This window comes from Rhinopithecus bieti, unplaced genomic scaffold, assembly GCF_001698545.2.
Source record: "Rhinopithecus bieti isolate Rb0 unplaced genomic scaffold, ASM169854v2 scaffold_31527, whole genome shotgun sequence".
NCBI classification, from domain to species: Eukaryota; Metazoa; Chordata; class Mammalia; order Primates; family Cercopithecidae; genus Rhinopithecus; species Rhinopithecus bieti.
The window spans coordinates 2,561,502-2,577,508 of NW_016813959.1; the positions used below are offsets into that span (position 1 = coordinate 2,561,502).

Below are 16,007 nucleotides of genomic sequence, written 5' to 3' on the forward strand. Positions count from 1 at the left end.
CATCTAGTTCTAGATCCTTGAGGAATTGCCATACTGTTTTCCATAATGGTTGAACTAGTTTACAATCCCACCAACAGTGTAAAAGTGTTCCTATTTCTCCACATCCTCTCCAGCTCCTGTTGTGTCCTGACTTTTTAATGATTGCCATTCTAACTGGTGTGAGATGGTATCTCATTGTGGTTTTGATTTGCATTTCTCTGATGGCCAGTGACGATGAGCATTTTTTCATGTGAATTTTTGTATTTTTAGTAGAGAAGGGGTTTTACCATGTTGGCCAGGCTGGTCTCAAACTCCTGACCGCAGGTGGTCTGCCTGCATTGGCCTCTCAAAGTGCGGGGATTACAGGCATAAGCCACCGTGCCTGGCCTATCATTTTGTTTTATTTGACATTTAATAATTATACATGTTTATGGGCTACCTAGTGATGTTTTCCTACATGTAATATATAATGAGCCAGTCAGGATGATTAGCATGTTCATCATCTCAAACATTTCTCATATCTTCGTGTTGGGAACACTCTATATCCTCCTTCTAGCTACTTAGACTATGATTGTTAACTGTAGTCATCCTACACTGGTGAATAGAACACTCAAACTTATTCCTCCTGTCCAACTATAATTTTGTGTCCCTTAACAAATCTCTTGCTCTCCCCCTTCTCCCTACTCTCCCCAGTTTCTGGTGTGCTCTGTTACACTTTTTACTTCTATGAGATCAACTTCTTTTTAGCTTCTGCATATGAATAAGAACATGCAGTGTTCAGCTTTCTGTGCCTGGCTTATTTTACTTAAGATAATATCCTTCAGTTCCATCCATGTTGCTGTGAATGACAAGACTTCATTATTTTTCATGGCTAAATAGTATTCTGTTGTGTGTATATACCACACTTTTTTTTTTTTTGAGACGGAGTCTCGCTCTGTTGCCCAGGCTGGAGTGCAGTGGCCGAATCTCAGCTCACTGCAAGCTCCGCCTCCCGGGTCCATGCCATTCTCCGGCATCAGCCTCCCGAGTAGCTGGGACTACAGGTGCCCGCCACCTCGCCCGGCTAGTTTTTTTTTTTTTTTTTTTTTTTTTTTTTTTTAGTAGAGACAGGGTTTCACCGTGTTAGCCAGGATGGTCTCGATCTCCTGACCTCGTGATCCACCTGTCTCGGCCTCCCAAAGTGCTGGGATTACAGGCGTGAGCCACCGCGCCTGGCCTACCACACTGTCTTTATCCATTCATCCGTTGTTGGATAGTTCGATTCCATATTTTGCCTACTGTGAATAGTGCTGCAGTAAACATGTGGGTGTGGATATCTCTTCAAAATACTGATTTTCTTTCCTTTGGATAAGTGCCCAGTAGGGGGATTGCTGGATCATATGGTAGTTCTAGTTATAGTTTTTTGGGGAACCCCCATACTATTCTCCATAGTGGCTTTATTAGTTTACATTTCCACCATCGGTGTCTAAGAGTTCCTGTCCCTCAGTCTCCTCACAAGCATTTGCTGTTTTGTGTTTTTGATGATAGACATTCTAAGTGGAATGAGATGATACCTCATTGTGATTTTGATTTGCAGTTCCCTGACAGTTAGTAATGCTGAGCAATTTTTTTATATTTGTTGGTGCATTTGTATGTCATCTTTTGAGAAATACCTTGTCAGATCATTTGTCCGTCTTTCTTTCACATATTTTGTGTATTTATTTTTTTTGAAATAGAGTCTCACTTTGTTGTACAGGCTCAAGTAACCCTCCTACCTCAGCCTGAGTAGCTGGGACTATAGGTGCATGTCACCATGCCTAGTTCACTTGCCCATTTTTCAATCTATTATTATGATGATTTTTTGCCATTGAGCTATTTTGAGTTCCTTATATATTTTGCATATTAATCCTCTGTTAGATAAACAGTTTGCAAATATTTTCTCCTATAGATTGTATTTTCACTCTATTGACTGTTTCCTTTGCTGTGCAGAAGCTTTTTAGCTTGATATAATCTCATTCGTTTCTTTTGCTTTTGTTGCCTGTGCTTGTGAGGTCTTACTCATAAAATCTTTTCCCAGATGAACATCCTGAAGTGTTTTCCCTGTTTTTGCCTGATACTTTTGTGGTTTCGGGTTTTACGTTTAGGTCTTTGATTCATTTTGAGTTGATTTTTGCATAGGGTGATAGATGGGTGTCTAGGTTCATTCTTATGCATGTGCATATTCAGTTTCCCAGCACCATTTATTGAAGAGACTGTCTTCCCCAATGAGTATTCTTGCCACCTCTGTCAAAAATCAGGAAACTTGGCTTGGCTGTATTCAGACCTGTAATCCCAGCATTTTGGGAGGCTGAGGTGGGCAGATTGGAGTTTGAGGCCAGCCTGGGCAACATGGTGAAACCTCATCTCTACAAAAATTATCTGAGTGTGGTGGCATGTGCCTGTAATCCCAGCTAGTCAGGAGGCTGAGGTGGGAGGCTCGCTTGAGCCTGGGAGGCGCAGGTTGCGGTGAATCAAGATCGTGTCACTGCACTCCAGATGGGTTATAGAGTGAGACTCTACCTTGAAAAAAAAAAAACAGTTGACTCTAGATACATGGCTAAATTTCTGGGTTCTGTATTCTGTTCCATTGGTCTGTGTGTTTAATTTTATGTCAGTACCATAAAAACAGCATTGTAGTACATTACTACAGCTTTGTGGTATATTTTGAAGTCTAGTAGTCTGATGCCTCCAGCTTTGTTCTTTTTGCTTAGGATAGCTTTGGCTCTTCAGGGTCTTTTGTGGTTCCATGCAGATTTTTAAGATTTTTTTTTCTATTGCTGTGAGGAATGTTATTGATATTTTGATAGAGATTGCATTGAATCTGTAGCTTGCGTTGGGTAGTATAGTCATTTTAACAATATTAATTCTTCCAATCCATGAGCATGAAATAACTTTCCCTTTGTCTGTATCCTCTTCAATTTCTTTCATCAGTGTTTTGTAGTTTTTCTTTTAGAGAGCTTTCACTTCCTTGGTTAAATTTATTCCTAGGTAATTTTGGGGGCGGATTGCTATTGTAAATGAGATTGTCTTTTGATTTCTTTTCAACTAGTTCATTATTTATAGAAACACCACTTTCGTATTTTCGTGTGTTGATTTTGTATCCTGCAACTTTACTGAATTTATCAGTTCTAAGAAGTTTTTTTTTTTTTTTTTGTAGTTTTTAGGCTTTTCTCTCTATAAGATCATGTTTTCCGCAAACAGAAACAATTTGACTTTCTCCTTTCCAATTTGAATGCCATTTATTACTTTCTCTTGTCTGATTACCATGGCTAAGACTTCCAGTACTGTGTTGAGTAAGAGTGATGAGAGTGGGCATCCTTGTCTTCTAGTTCTCAGAGGGAAAGCTTTCACCTTTTCTATATGATGTTAGCTGTGGGTTTGTCATATATGGCCTTTATTGTGTTGAGGTACTTTCCTTCAGTACTTAATTTATTGAGAGTTTTTAATTGAGATGTTGAATTTTATCAAATATTTTTTCTGCATCTATTGAGATTATCATATGGGTTTTGTCCTTTATAGTTGATGTGATGTATCACATTTATTGATTTGTGTATGTTGACCCATCCTTGCCTTCCTGGGATAAATTCCACTTGATCATAGTATATTATCTTTGTGATGTATTGTTGGATTTGATTTGCTAGCATTCTGTTGAGGATTTTTTGTGTGTATATTCATCAGGGATATTGTCCTGTACTTTTCTTTTTCTGTTGTATTCTCATCTGCTTTTGATATCAGGGTTATTCTAGCCTCTTAGAATGAATTAGGTAGAATACCCTCCCCTTTGATTTTTTGGAATAGTTTGAGAAGAATTGGTATGCATTTTTCTTGAAAGGTTTGGTAGAATTCAGTATGAAAGCCATTTAGTCCTGGACTTCTCTTTGTTGGCAGATTTTATATTATTGATTCAAACTCATTACTTGTTATTGGTCTGTTCAGGTTTTAAAAAAACATGTCTTCTTGGTTCAGTCTTGGTAGGTTGTATATGTCCAGAAATTTATCCATTTCCTCTACGTTTTTGAATTTATTGGTGTAGAGTTGTTCGTAGTATCCTGTAATGATTCTTTGTATTTCTTTGGCATCCATTGTGATGTCTCCTTTTTCTTGTCTGATTTTGTTTGAGTCATATCTCTTTTTTCTTAATCTAGCTAATGGTTTCTCAATTTTATCTTTACACAAAACCAACTTCTATTTTGTTGGTTTTTTAAATACATTTTTTATTTCAATTTCATTTATTTTTCCTCTGATCTTTATTATTTCTTTCCTTTACTAATTTTGGGTTTGATTTATTCTTGCTTTCCTAGTTTCCTTGAGATACATTGTAAGGTTATTTGAAATCTTTCTAGTTTTTTATTGTAGGCCTTTATTGTTATACAGTTGCCTCATAGTACTACTTTTGCTGTGTCCCATAGGTTGCGGTATGTTGTGCCTCTATTTTCATTTACTTTAAGGAATTTTAAAATTCCATTCTTAATTTTGTCCTTCACTCATTGGCTGTTCAAGAGTATGTTGTTTAATTTCCATGTATTTGTATCATTTTGCATGTTCCTCATGTTACTGATATTTTCCACTGTGGTTAAATCAGATACTTAGTATGATTTCAATTTCAAAGTCTAAAAACATTTTTGAGACTTGTTTTGTTTCCTAACATATGGTCAGTCCTGGTGAATGTTCTATGTGCTGTCGACAAGAATGTATTTTCTGTAGCTGTTGCGTGAAATGTTCTGTAAATGTCTGTTAGGTCTGTTTGTTCTGTGGTGTAGTCTGTCTGAATAATCTGTCCAGTGCTGAGAGTGAGATGTTAGAATCCCCAGCTATTACACTATTTGAGTCTCTCTCTCCTTTTAGAGCTAATAATGTTTGCTTTATATATCTGAGTGCTCTGGTATTGAATGTGTATATATTTACAGTTGTTATATTCTCTTGTTGAATTGATCCCCTTATTATTATGTAATGTCCTTCTTTGTCTAATTTCACAACTTTTGACTTGAAGTCTGTTTTGTCTGATATAAGGACAACTACTCCTGCTTACTTTTGGTTTTCGTTTGCATAGAATATCTTTTTCCATACCTTTGCTTTCATTCAGTCTATGTGTGTCTGTAGGTCAGGTGAGTTTCTTTTAGGCAGCATATAGTTGAGTCTAGTCTTTTGTTGTTGTTGTTGTTGTTGTTGTTTTTTAATCTAGTTATCCAGTCTGTGTCTTTTAATGAGGTATTTAATTCACCTTACATTCAAGGTTATTATTAATAGGTGAGGACTTATCTTGTCATTTTATTGATTTCTGGTTGTTTTGTATATCCTTTGTTCCTTACTTCGTCTTATTGTTTATTTTTGTGGTTGGGTAGTGTTCTGAAGTGAAAAGGCTTGATTTCTTTCTTTCTGGTTGTCCTTTGTATTTTGGCTCCACCTATGAGTTTTATAGTGTCACATGTTTTTATAATGGCTGTTATGATCTTTTCACTTCCAGGTATAATACTCCTTTGAGCATTTCTTGTAAGACTGGTCTAGTGGTGATGGATTACCTTTGTTTTTGCTTGTCTGTGAAAGATTTTATTTCTCTTTCATTTCTGGAAGATATCTTTGCTACATGTAATATTCTTGGTTGGCAGATTTTTTTTTTTTTCTTTTAGTACTTTGAACATAAAATCCTATTCTCTCTTGATTGGTAAGATTTCTGCTGAGAAATCTGCTATTAGTCTAATGGGAATTCCCTCATAGGTGATTTGATGCTTTTCTCTTGCTGTTTTTGTTGTTGTTGTTTGTTTGTTTTTGAGATGGAGTCTTGCTCTGTTGCCCAGGCTGGATTGCAGTGGTGTGGTCTCGGCTCACTGCAACCTCCGCCTCCTGGGTTCAAGTGATTCTCCTGCCTCAGCCTCCCAAGTAGCGGAGATTACAGGCACCTGCTACCACACCCAGCTAATTTTTTGTATTTTTAGTAGAGACAGAGTTTCACCATGTTGGCCAGGCTGGTCTTGAACTCCTGACATCGTGATCTGCCTGCCTCGGTCTCCCAAAGTACTGGGATTACAGGCATGAGCCACTGCACCCAATCCTTCTCTTGCTGTTTTTAGAATTCCTTGTCTTTGACTTTTGATAATTTGACTCTAATGTGCCTAAGAGGGGTCCTGTTTGAATGGAATCTATTTGGGATTCTTTTGGCTTCCTGGATCTGGAAGTTTCCAAGACTTAGGAATTTTTCAGCTACTATTTCATTCAATGTTTTCTGTACATTTCCCCTTCTTTTCTCTTTCTGGAACACCTACAATGTGAATGTTTGTTCACTTAATGGTGTCCCCTGAATTATGTAGGCTTTCTTCATTCCATTTTACGTTTTCTTTTCCGTTTTCTGTGTTATTTCACAAGATCTGTCTTCAAGTTCAAAAATTCAGCCACGCATGGTGGCTCACACCTGTAATCCCAGCACTTTGGGAGGCCAAGGCGGGCAGATCACTTGAGGTTAGGAGTTTGATACCAACCTGGCTAACATGCTGAAACCCTATCTCTACCAAAAAATACGAAAATTAGCTGGATGTGATGGCACACGCTTGTAGTCCCAGCTACTCAGGAGGGCTGAGGGCGGACCCCGGAGGTGGAGATTGCAGTGAGCTGAGATAATGCCACTGTACTCCAGCCTGGGTGACAGTGAGAACCTGTCTCCAAATAAATAAATAAGTAAATAAGTAAAATTCTGCTTGGTCTATTCTTTTGGTAAAGCTCTAGCTTGTATTTATTTGTTTATTCATTGAATTATTCTACTCTAGGATACCTGTTTTGTTTTTTTTATGGTATATTTCTTGTTGAATTTCTTGTTCAGGTAATGATTTCATCAAATTGTCTAGCTCTATTATCTTGTATCTCACTGTAAAAAATAAAAAAACAATTATTTTGAATTCTTTTTCTGTCATTTTGTATATTTCTCTATCATTGGGGTCTATTACACAGGAATTATTGTATTCCTTTGGAGGTTTCATGTTTCCTTGCTTTTTCATGTTTGATGTATCCCTATGTTGATTTCTATGCATCTGGTGGAATAGTTGCTTCTTCCAACTTTATGCAGTAGGTTTTGCAGGGAAAGAAATATTCATATGAATGGATCTTGGGGTGTTGGTTTAGTGGGATGCATTGATTTTGGTTCCAGGTGGGCATAGTAGTGTAGTTTTTGTGTAGTTTCTTCAACTGTAATCCATGCTAGTGATGTTTGTGAGTGTCTCAGTGGCCTCAGCTGAGAGGCTTTGTGGTAGTGGTGACATGACTTTGCCAGGGATGTGCTCACTGGACTATTTGTCAGGTCAGCGATGCATTCGTTCACATGGTGGGTTGTCCAACTTGGGGTCTCACTTGCTGGGGTTGGGGTTGGTGCCCTTACTCTGGCTGAGGGCACAGTTGCTTGGTTGCTTGGCCAGTCTGGGAGTATGCCTGCCAGAGGTGGCCTGTTGGGCGTTTCTCAAGTTCAGGACATGAGCACACTGCTGCTTAGCTCTCCTGGGGGAAATGCCTACTGCGGACAGCCCACAGGGCTGGCTATTTCTCAGGCATGAGAGGTGGGCATAAGGCTGCTTGACAGCCCTCTGGTCATGTCTGTCGGGAGTGGCCTGAGGAGTTGCTTCTCAGGCCTGGGATGTGAACGCAGGGCTGCTCAGCTGGCATAGGGGAGTTGCTGCAGGGGTTGACTCATGGACTGTTTTTCAGGCCTGGGATGTGGACATAGGGCAACTTGGCTGACCTGGGGGTATGTCTGCCAGGGGCATCCTGCAGGGTTGTTTCTCAGGCTCTGATTGAGGTGTGGAACCTTTCGGCGGGCTGGGGGCATGTCTGTAGGGGGCTGCACTGCCCGACTGTTTCACAGATCCTGGATGCAGGAGTGTAGTCACTCTGCTAGTCTGTCAGTTGCTCAAGGCCTTCTGCTTGCAGGAGGGTATACAGCAGTTTGGTTGGGGCTCAAGAGTGGATTTGCCCTGGGTGGGACTGTTCCTGTGGCTGAAAGTGAGGATGGTGGTTTTCCTTCAGTGCAGGACCAGAGTCACAGCCATTCCTGGGGCCTGGGGTGTGGAGTTCAGCCACCTGTGTAGGTTTAGTGGCATGAAGATGGAGTCTCAATGCTGGAAAGGTGCAGTGGCTACTGGCCCCAAGAGGAGGGCACACTCCAGAGGGAGCTGTGGTCTGAAGATGGCGCCGTGCTGTAGTAACTTGGCTCATGGGGTGGGGTGGGGAGTGGGGTGTACTCCTAATCTGGGGCAGTGCAACTGTACGAATTCCCAGCAGCTCTCCAAACTGGGCTCAGAACTTGCAAGTACTGGGGGATCCTCCTGTAGTAAGGACTGTAGGTGTTTGCCATGGCAGTGGGGGCAGGTGAGAATCTCCTGCTTACCTCTTCCTCACAGGGAGAAGGCCCTCATACGTCCAGGCCTACCCAATCCTGGTGGAAGAGATGGGGCCACAGAGGCTGGGGGCCTTCATGCTGCCCTTCTAGACTTTCAGTCACCACAGGGGCCTCTCCACTTCCCCACTGCAGTCCTGTGCTTTCCCACACTGAAGTCAAATCTTAGCTGTTTATTCATTGCCTTTGTCCTTCCATAAGAAAGTGGGGGGCAAGTGAGCACCAGGTGCCTCTAATCAGCCATCTTGCTGATGTCCCACCCACCATTTGTTCTATGATTTTTCATGAATCTGACGAGAGCTCTAAAGTGAATGTTCATCTCTTCGTTGAAGTGGTCAGAAGGTGGTGTCCTGGACACGATGATCTTCTCAGCTTGGACAGAATGTGGACAGGCAGGGAGAGGAGAGGAGCTACTTGAGAGGAGGAGAATCCTGAAAACATGGGGACTGAGGTGGAAATCATGTGTTTCCTGATCCTTAGATAGGGAGACCAACTGGTCTGGTGTAGAAAGGGCACATGGATTATTAGAGGGAGTAAGGTTAAGATTGACAAATCAGAATGTGTTTATTCTGTTATGAATGCTATATTAAAGTCACAAAATTGGTATTGAAACCCTGCATGTGTCTGTGAGCAACCAAATACTCCTTTTTTTTTTTTTTTTTTTTTTTTGAGACAGAGTCTTGCTCTGCTACCCAGGCTACAGTGCAGTGGCGCTATATTGGCTCACTACAACCTCTGCCTCCCAGTTCAAGCAGTTCTTCTGCCTCAGCCACCCAAGTAGCTGGGATTACAGATGCCCGCCGCCAAGCCTGGCTAATTTTTTTTGTGTTTATTGGAGACAGGGTTTCATCATGTTGGCCAGGGTGGTCTGGAACTCCTGACTTCAGGTGATCTGCCCGCCTCGGCCTCCCAGATTGCTGGGATTACAGGCATGAGCCACTGCGCCTGGCTCCAAATACCCTTTAATGGGAAATTATATGGTCTCTTTAAAACAAACAAACAAACAAACAAACAAAAAAAAACATTGTAATCTGTAGTCGCAACATTGTATCTGCTTGAGAAATAATATTTGTACCTTTGGGGTCACATAGCCTCTGAGACAAACTTTGTGCTAATAAAAAGGCTACTGTTCAGCCTTCTGTTTTTGAAATTTAAGAACCTCATTTATTACCAACTTCTCTTAGGATTATTAACTCAAACATTTCTTAGAGGATTAGTACAAATATTATGTTCTCTCTTCATCTCTATAACAGGCTGTAATTCTGAGGACCAACCTTGTGCCTTATTCATCCCTGTATCTCTTCCAGCACTGAATACAGTTCCTGGCATAAACTCAGGATGCAATAAATTGTGTTTGAATTGAATTTTCAAAGCATTCGAGGCTGGCTACCTCTGCACTTGGTGGGAGTAATTTGCATTTGAGCTGCATGTTTTGAGATATATCAATATCATTTAATATTGTTCTTTAGGTCCAGCCTGATGAGTGAAGAGGCTAAGCGAGGAGCACCCAACCCTTGGCTCTTTGAGGAGCCAGAGGAGACCAGAGGCTTGGGTTTTGATGAAATCCGGCAACAGCAGCAGAAAATTATCCAAGGTACCAAATACCCTGAGGAGTGTGGGCTCAGAAACCTTGCCAGAATTTTTTGTTGGTTTGTTTGTTTTTGAGACAGAATCTTGCTCTGTCACCCAGGCTGGAGTGCAGTGACGTGATCTTGGCTCACTGCAACCTCCACCTCTTGGGTTCAAATGATTCTCCTGCCTCAGTCTTCCGAGAGGCTGGGACTATAGGCGCGTGCCACCATGCCTGGCTAATTTTTCGTATTTTTTAGTCAAGACAGGGTTTCACCCTGTTAGCCAGGATGGTCTTGATCTCCTGACCTCATGATCCTCCCACCTTGGCCTCCCAAAGTGCTGGGATTACAGGCGTGAGCCACCACACCCGACCACCAGATTTTTTACTGGAGCCTTGATTGTTCCTCATCCCCATTGAAAACTGGAGTGAAAACTGCTGGTCTTTTAAAGCTTTTGGTGTGTGCCTCAGGATACCTGAGCAATAGACAGTTGCTGTCACTCATCTCGGTGGCTCATGGAAGTGGTGATTTTCCATTGGGCAAGAGCAGAGACAGCAGATCTGAGTCGAAGTCCGAGTGAATTTGATGCCTATGCTCTGTGCTTTAGCTTCACGACTGGGAATTAGTCTCCAAACACAAGACTCCATTTTTTTGTTGTTGTTGTTGTTATAAAATAGTCAATTTGGCTTTTCTTTTTTATCTTTTGCCCTGTGGCTTTTCTACTTTTTTTTTTTTTTTAACTTTCTTATGTTTGTAAAATCTCAGAAGTAATGCATGATTGTTATACAAAGTGTAAACAATATAGGAATGTATAAGATGAAAGCCCTCCATATTGGTTCTCCAATCTCGAACTAGAAACAGATTAATATGTATTTCCTTAGACGTTTTGTATATATTCACATACATATATTCAATATAAATATACTTACTTTACATAAATGGAATCATGAGATATTTAGCTCTCTCCATATATATATAATTCCACACCTTTTTAAAACTTAGTATGTGTCGGCTGGGTGTGGTGGCTCACGCTTGCAATCCCAGCACTTTGGGAGGCCAAGGCGGGTGGATCACCTGAGATCAGGAGTTAGAGACCAGCCTGGCCAATATGGTGACACCCCGTCTCTACTAAAAATAAAAAAATTAGCCGGGTATGGTGGCACGCACCTGTAAACCCAGCTACTCAGAAGGCTGAGGCAGGAGAATCACTTGAACCCAGGAGGCAGAAGTTGTAGTGAGCTGATATAGCGTGCCACTGCACTCCAGCCTGGACGACAGAGTGAGACTCCATTTCAAAGAAAACAAAAAACTTAGTATGTATTATGGACTTTTAAAAATGTCAGTATGTACAGATACATTATTCTTTCTAATTCTGCTTTTTGTTTTTTCCCGAGACAGAGTCTCACGCTGTCGCCCAGGCTGGAGTGCAGTGGCGCGATCTCGGCTCACTGCAAGCTCCGCCTCCCGGGTTCACGCCATTCTCCTGCCTCAGCCTCCCGAGTAGCTGGGACCACAGGCGCCTGCCACGTTGCCCAGCTAATTTTTTGTATTTTTTTTTTTTTTAGTAGAGACGGGGTTTCACCGTGCTAGCCAGGATGGTCTCAATCTCCTGACCTCGTGATCTGCCTGTCTCGGCCTCGCAAAGTGCTGGTTTTATAGGTTTGAGCCACCACACCTGGCCAATTCTGCTTTTTAAAATCAGCTTTATTGCCAGGCCTGGTGGCACACACCTGTACTCCTGACACTTTGGGAAGCCAAGGCGACAGGATGGCTTGAGTGTAGGAGTTTGACACTAGCCTAGGCAACATAGTAAAATCCCATCTTTAAATAAATTAACAAATAAAAAGGAAGAGGAAGGAGGAGGAGGAGGAGGAGAAAATAAACCTAAAATCAACTTTATTGAGATATAGTTGACGTGATCATTAATGGCCCATGTTTGAAGTATATGATTTGATAAGCTTTGACATGCGTATATGCCTGTGAAACCATCACTACAATAAAAATAATGAACCTAATTGTTACTCCCAAAAGTTTTCTTCATGCCTCTTTATAATTCTTCCTATTGTTCCTCCCCGCCATGCCCAGACAACTGCTGAACTGCTTTCTGTCACTATAAATTAGTTTCTATTTTCTATAATTTTATATAAATAGAACTATACAGTATGTATCTTTTGGGGAAGAAGGGGCTCTGGCTTCTTTGTCTAAGCATAATTATTTTAAGGTTCATTGAACTGGTTATGTGTATTAGTATTTCACTCTTTTTTTTTTTTTTTTTGAGACACGGTCTGGCTTTGTTGCCTAGGCTAGAGTGCAGTGGTACGATCTTGGCTCACCACAACCTCCACCTCCTGGGTTCAAGCAATTCTCCTGCCTCAGCTTCCCGAGTGGCTGGGATTACAGGCGCCCGCCATCATGCCCAGTTAATTTTTTTGGTATTTTTAGTAGAGATGGGGTTTCACCATGTTGGCCAGGCTGGTCTTGAACTCCTGACCTCAAGTGATCCACCCAACTCAGCCTCCCAAAGTGCTGGGATTATAGGCGTGAGCCACCACACCTGGACTGTGTTTCACTCTTACATTGTAGATTTGTATTCCATTGTATGGATTTACCTCAATCTGTGTATCCATTCACCTGTTGATTAATATTTGGGTGGTTTTCAGTTTTTGGCTGTTACAAAGAAAGCTGCTATTTGCATTCATGTATCAGTCTTTGTATGGACATAAATTTGCATTTTTTTCCTGAGGTAAATACCTACAAGTGGAATGACTGAGTCATATAGTAGCTGTATGACTTTTAAATTTAAAACAATTTTAATTTGCAAGTAAAAATTATGGTTTGCAACATGTTGCTTCGAAATATGTATACATAGTAGAACGGGCAAGTCAATCTAATTAACTTGTGTATTAGCTCACATGCATATTTATTTGGGGTGAGAACACTTCAAATCTACTCTCTTAGCAGTTTTTAAGCATATTAGTCACCCTATTGTACTATTGATCTACTGATCTTTTGAGCTTATTCTTTCTGTCTAACTGAAATTTTGTATTCTGTGACCCGCATCTCCTCATCTCTTCCCCAACTCCCAGGGCTTGGTAACCACTCCTCTGCTCTCTGCTTCTCTGAGTTCACTTTTTTCAGATTCCACGTATAAGTGAGATCATGTGGTATTTGTCTGGTTTTCTTTGCCTACAAATGCCAGCAGTGGGATTGCTGGGATCACTTTTAATTTTTTGAAGAACCTCCATACTGTTTTCCATAATGGCTGCAGTAAATTTACATCCTCACCAACAGTGTGCAGGGATTCCCTTTTCTCCACATTCTTGCCAGTACTTATCTTTTTTCTTTTTGATCATAGCCATTCTGACAGGTGTGAGGTGATAGCTCATCATGTTTTGTTTGTTTTTGTTTGTTTTTGAGACAGAGTCTCGCTGTGTCACCCAGGCTGGAGTGCAGTGATGCAGTCTCAGCTCACTGCAAGCTCCGCCTCCCGGGTTCCCGCCATTCTCCTGCCTCAGCCTCCCGAGTAGCTGGGACTACAGGCGCCCGCCACCACGCCCGGCTACTTTTTTGTATTTTTAGTAGAGATGGGGTTTTACCGTGTTATTCAGGATGGTCTCGATCTCCTGACCTTGTGATCCTCCCCCCTCGGCCTCCCAAAGTGCTGGGATTACAGGCGTGAGCCGCCGCACCCAGCCTGTTTGTTTTTTTTGAGACTGTTGCCCAGACTGGAAAGCAGTGCCGTGATCCTGGCTTACTGCAACCTCCATCTCCCAGGTTCAAGCGATTCTCCTGCCTCAGCCTCCTGAGTAGCTGGGATTACAGGCGAGTACCACCATGCCCAGCTAAGTTTTGTATTTTTAGTAGAGATAGGGTTTCTCCATGTTGGCCAGGCTGGTCTCAAACTCCTGACCTCAGGTGACCCGCCCACCTTGGCCTCCCATAGTGCTGGGATTACAGGTGTGAGCCGCTGCGTGTATGGGCCTATTTCTGTTGTACTCTCTGTTCTTTTCCATTGGTCTATTTGTTTATCTTTATACCAGTGCCACACTGTATTAATTCTTTTACCTTTATGATGAGTCATTAAGCAAGATAGTACAGGTCATCCAGCTTCGTTTATTTTTACGATTTTATTGGATATTCTAGGTCTTTTGCATTTCCATGTGAATTTTAGAATCTCTTTTTAATTTTACAGAAGAAAGCTTCCTGGGCATTTGATTGAGATTACATTGAATTTTTAGATTAGTTTGAGGAGAATTGATATTTTAACACTATTGAGTCTCAAATTCTCTCAGCAATGCTTTTTAGTTTTTGCTATACATGTCTTATATATCTTTTATCTTATTTATTCCTAAGTATTTCATATCTTTTTTTTTTTTTTTTTTTTTTTGAGGCAGAGTCTCGCTCTGTCGCCCAGGCTGGAGTGCAGTGGTGAGATCTCGGCTCACTGCAATCTCTGCCTCCCAGGTTCACGACATTTTCCTGCCTCAGCCTCCTGAGCAGCTGGGACTACAGGTGCCCGCCACCACGCCGGCCAATTTTTTGTATTTTTTTAAATAGAGATGGGGTTTCACCATGTTAGCCAAGATGGTCTCGATCTCCTGACCTCGTGATCTGTGCGCCTCGGCCTCCCAAAGTGCTAGGATTATAGGCATGAGCCACCGTGCCCGGCCTTCATATCTTTTATTCTAAGTAGCATTTTAAAAAGGTCAGTTTCTAATTGTTGTGTATCAAAATACAATTGATCTTTGTATATTGATCTTGGATCATGCAGCCTTGCCAAACTCACTAATTTCTGAATGGCATTCAGCTCGAGAATCAAAGTGGCTCATGTGCAGGTCTGCAGAGTGCTCTCTCTGTGCTCCTCTCTGGTCCTGTGCCCTACATCCTCTAACCACCATGGCCTCTTTGGACTTTTCTCAACTCAAGGAAAATGCTGGGCTCCACCTATGTTCTCCCATGCCCACACCATGGCTGGGGAACTCTTGTGAGGCAGTAATCTGGGGCAGTCTTAGAACTCACCTCATTTGTTTCCCGTCTCTCAGAGATCACCGCCCTTCATTTCCTTATGTCCATGTCTTAAAACTGTTGTTTTGTATGTTTACCCAATTTCGTTTTGTTTTTCCAGTTGTTTCAGGCCAGAAGGAAGCCTGGCGCCTGTCAGTCCCTCTTGGGCAGATGCAGAAATGTAATTCTATTTTGAGTTCCTTTTTCACAGTGAAATTATCCAGTCAGTGAAACACTGTGACTCTCTTACATCTTCAGTTTTACATACTTCACCCATTACCATATTTGAAGGAAAGTGAAAAAGTGAAAAGCAACACAGCTTTACATGCAGCACAACCATTCACTCTTCAGGATTCACAGTTCCTGAATGGAGCACCTTATAGCTGATACTCATGCATTTTCTGACATTGTTGCATTTTGCCAAGAAAAGCTGTTTTCAGTCGGGAAGAGGATGCTTGTCCCGGAGAAGGTGCTACTTTCCGGGGTTGCTTTAGGTCGGTGTGAGAGGATGCTCCTCAAAGTGTTTGTCACAGTCTCCAGAACAGAGCTTCCTTATGAACATTCTCACCCTTGGGAAGCCTGCTGGTCGGTGGGGTGTGGGTGGAGTTTAGGGGGAGTGGCAACGCACATTGCAGGTCAGTTTCTCTCCACTGATCTTACCTTTGTGTTTTGAAATGCTATATTCCGGCTGGGCGTGGTGGCTCACACCAGCACTTGGGGAGGCTGAGGCAAGCGGATCACAAGGTCAAGAGATTGAGACCATCCTGGCCAACGTGGTGAAACCCCATCTCTACTAAAAATACAAAAATTTAAGCCAGGCGCGGTGGCTCAAGCCTGTAATCCCAGCACTTTGGGAGGCCGAGACGGGCGGATCACGAGGTCAGGAGATCGAGACCATCCTGGCTAGTACGGTGAAATCCCGTCTCTACTAAAAAAAAAAAACACACAAAAAACTAGCCGGGCGAGGTGGCGGGCGCCTGTAGTCCCAGCTACTCGGGAGGCTGAGGCAGGAGAATGGCGTGAACCCGGAAGGCGGAGCTTGCAGTGAGCTGAGATCCGGC

General features: G+C 42.0%; 1 protein-coding gene across 4 annotated transcripts in view; it reads left to right on the top strand.

Annotated features, from left to right (window-relative positions):
- STX8 (syntaxin 8) overlaps positions 1-16,007 on the top strand; it is a 350,582-nt gene that overhangs the window by 61,282 nt on the left and 273,293 nt on the right. For all 4 annotated transcript variants that reach the window (XR_001880919.1, XR_001880918.1, XM_017849241.1 and 1 more), the window contains exon 5: positions 9,841-9,965. Coding sequence is in view for 2 of the 4 variants with exons in the window: in XM_017849241.1 (XP_017704730.1) it covers positions 9,841-9,965 (125 nt within the window). In the remaining 2 variants the exon portion in view is untranslated. The remainder of the gene's footprint in view (positions 1-9,840; positions 9,966-16,007) is intronic.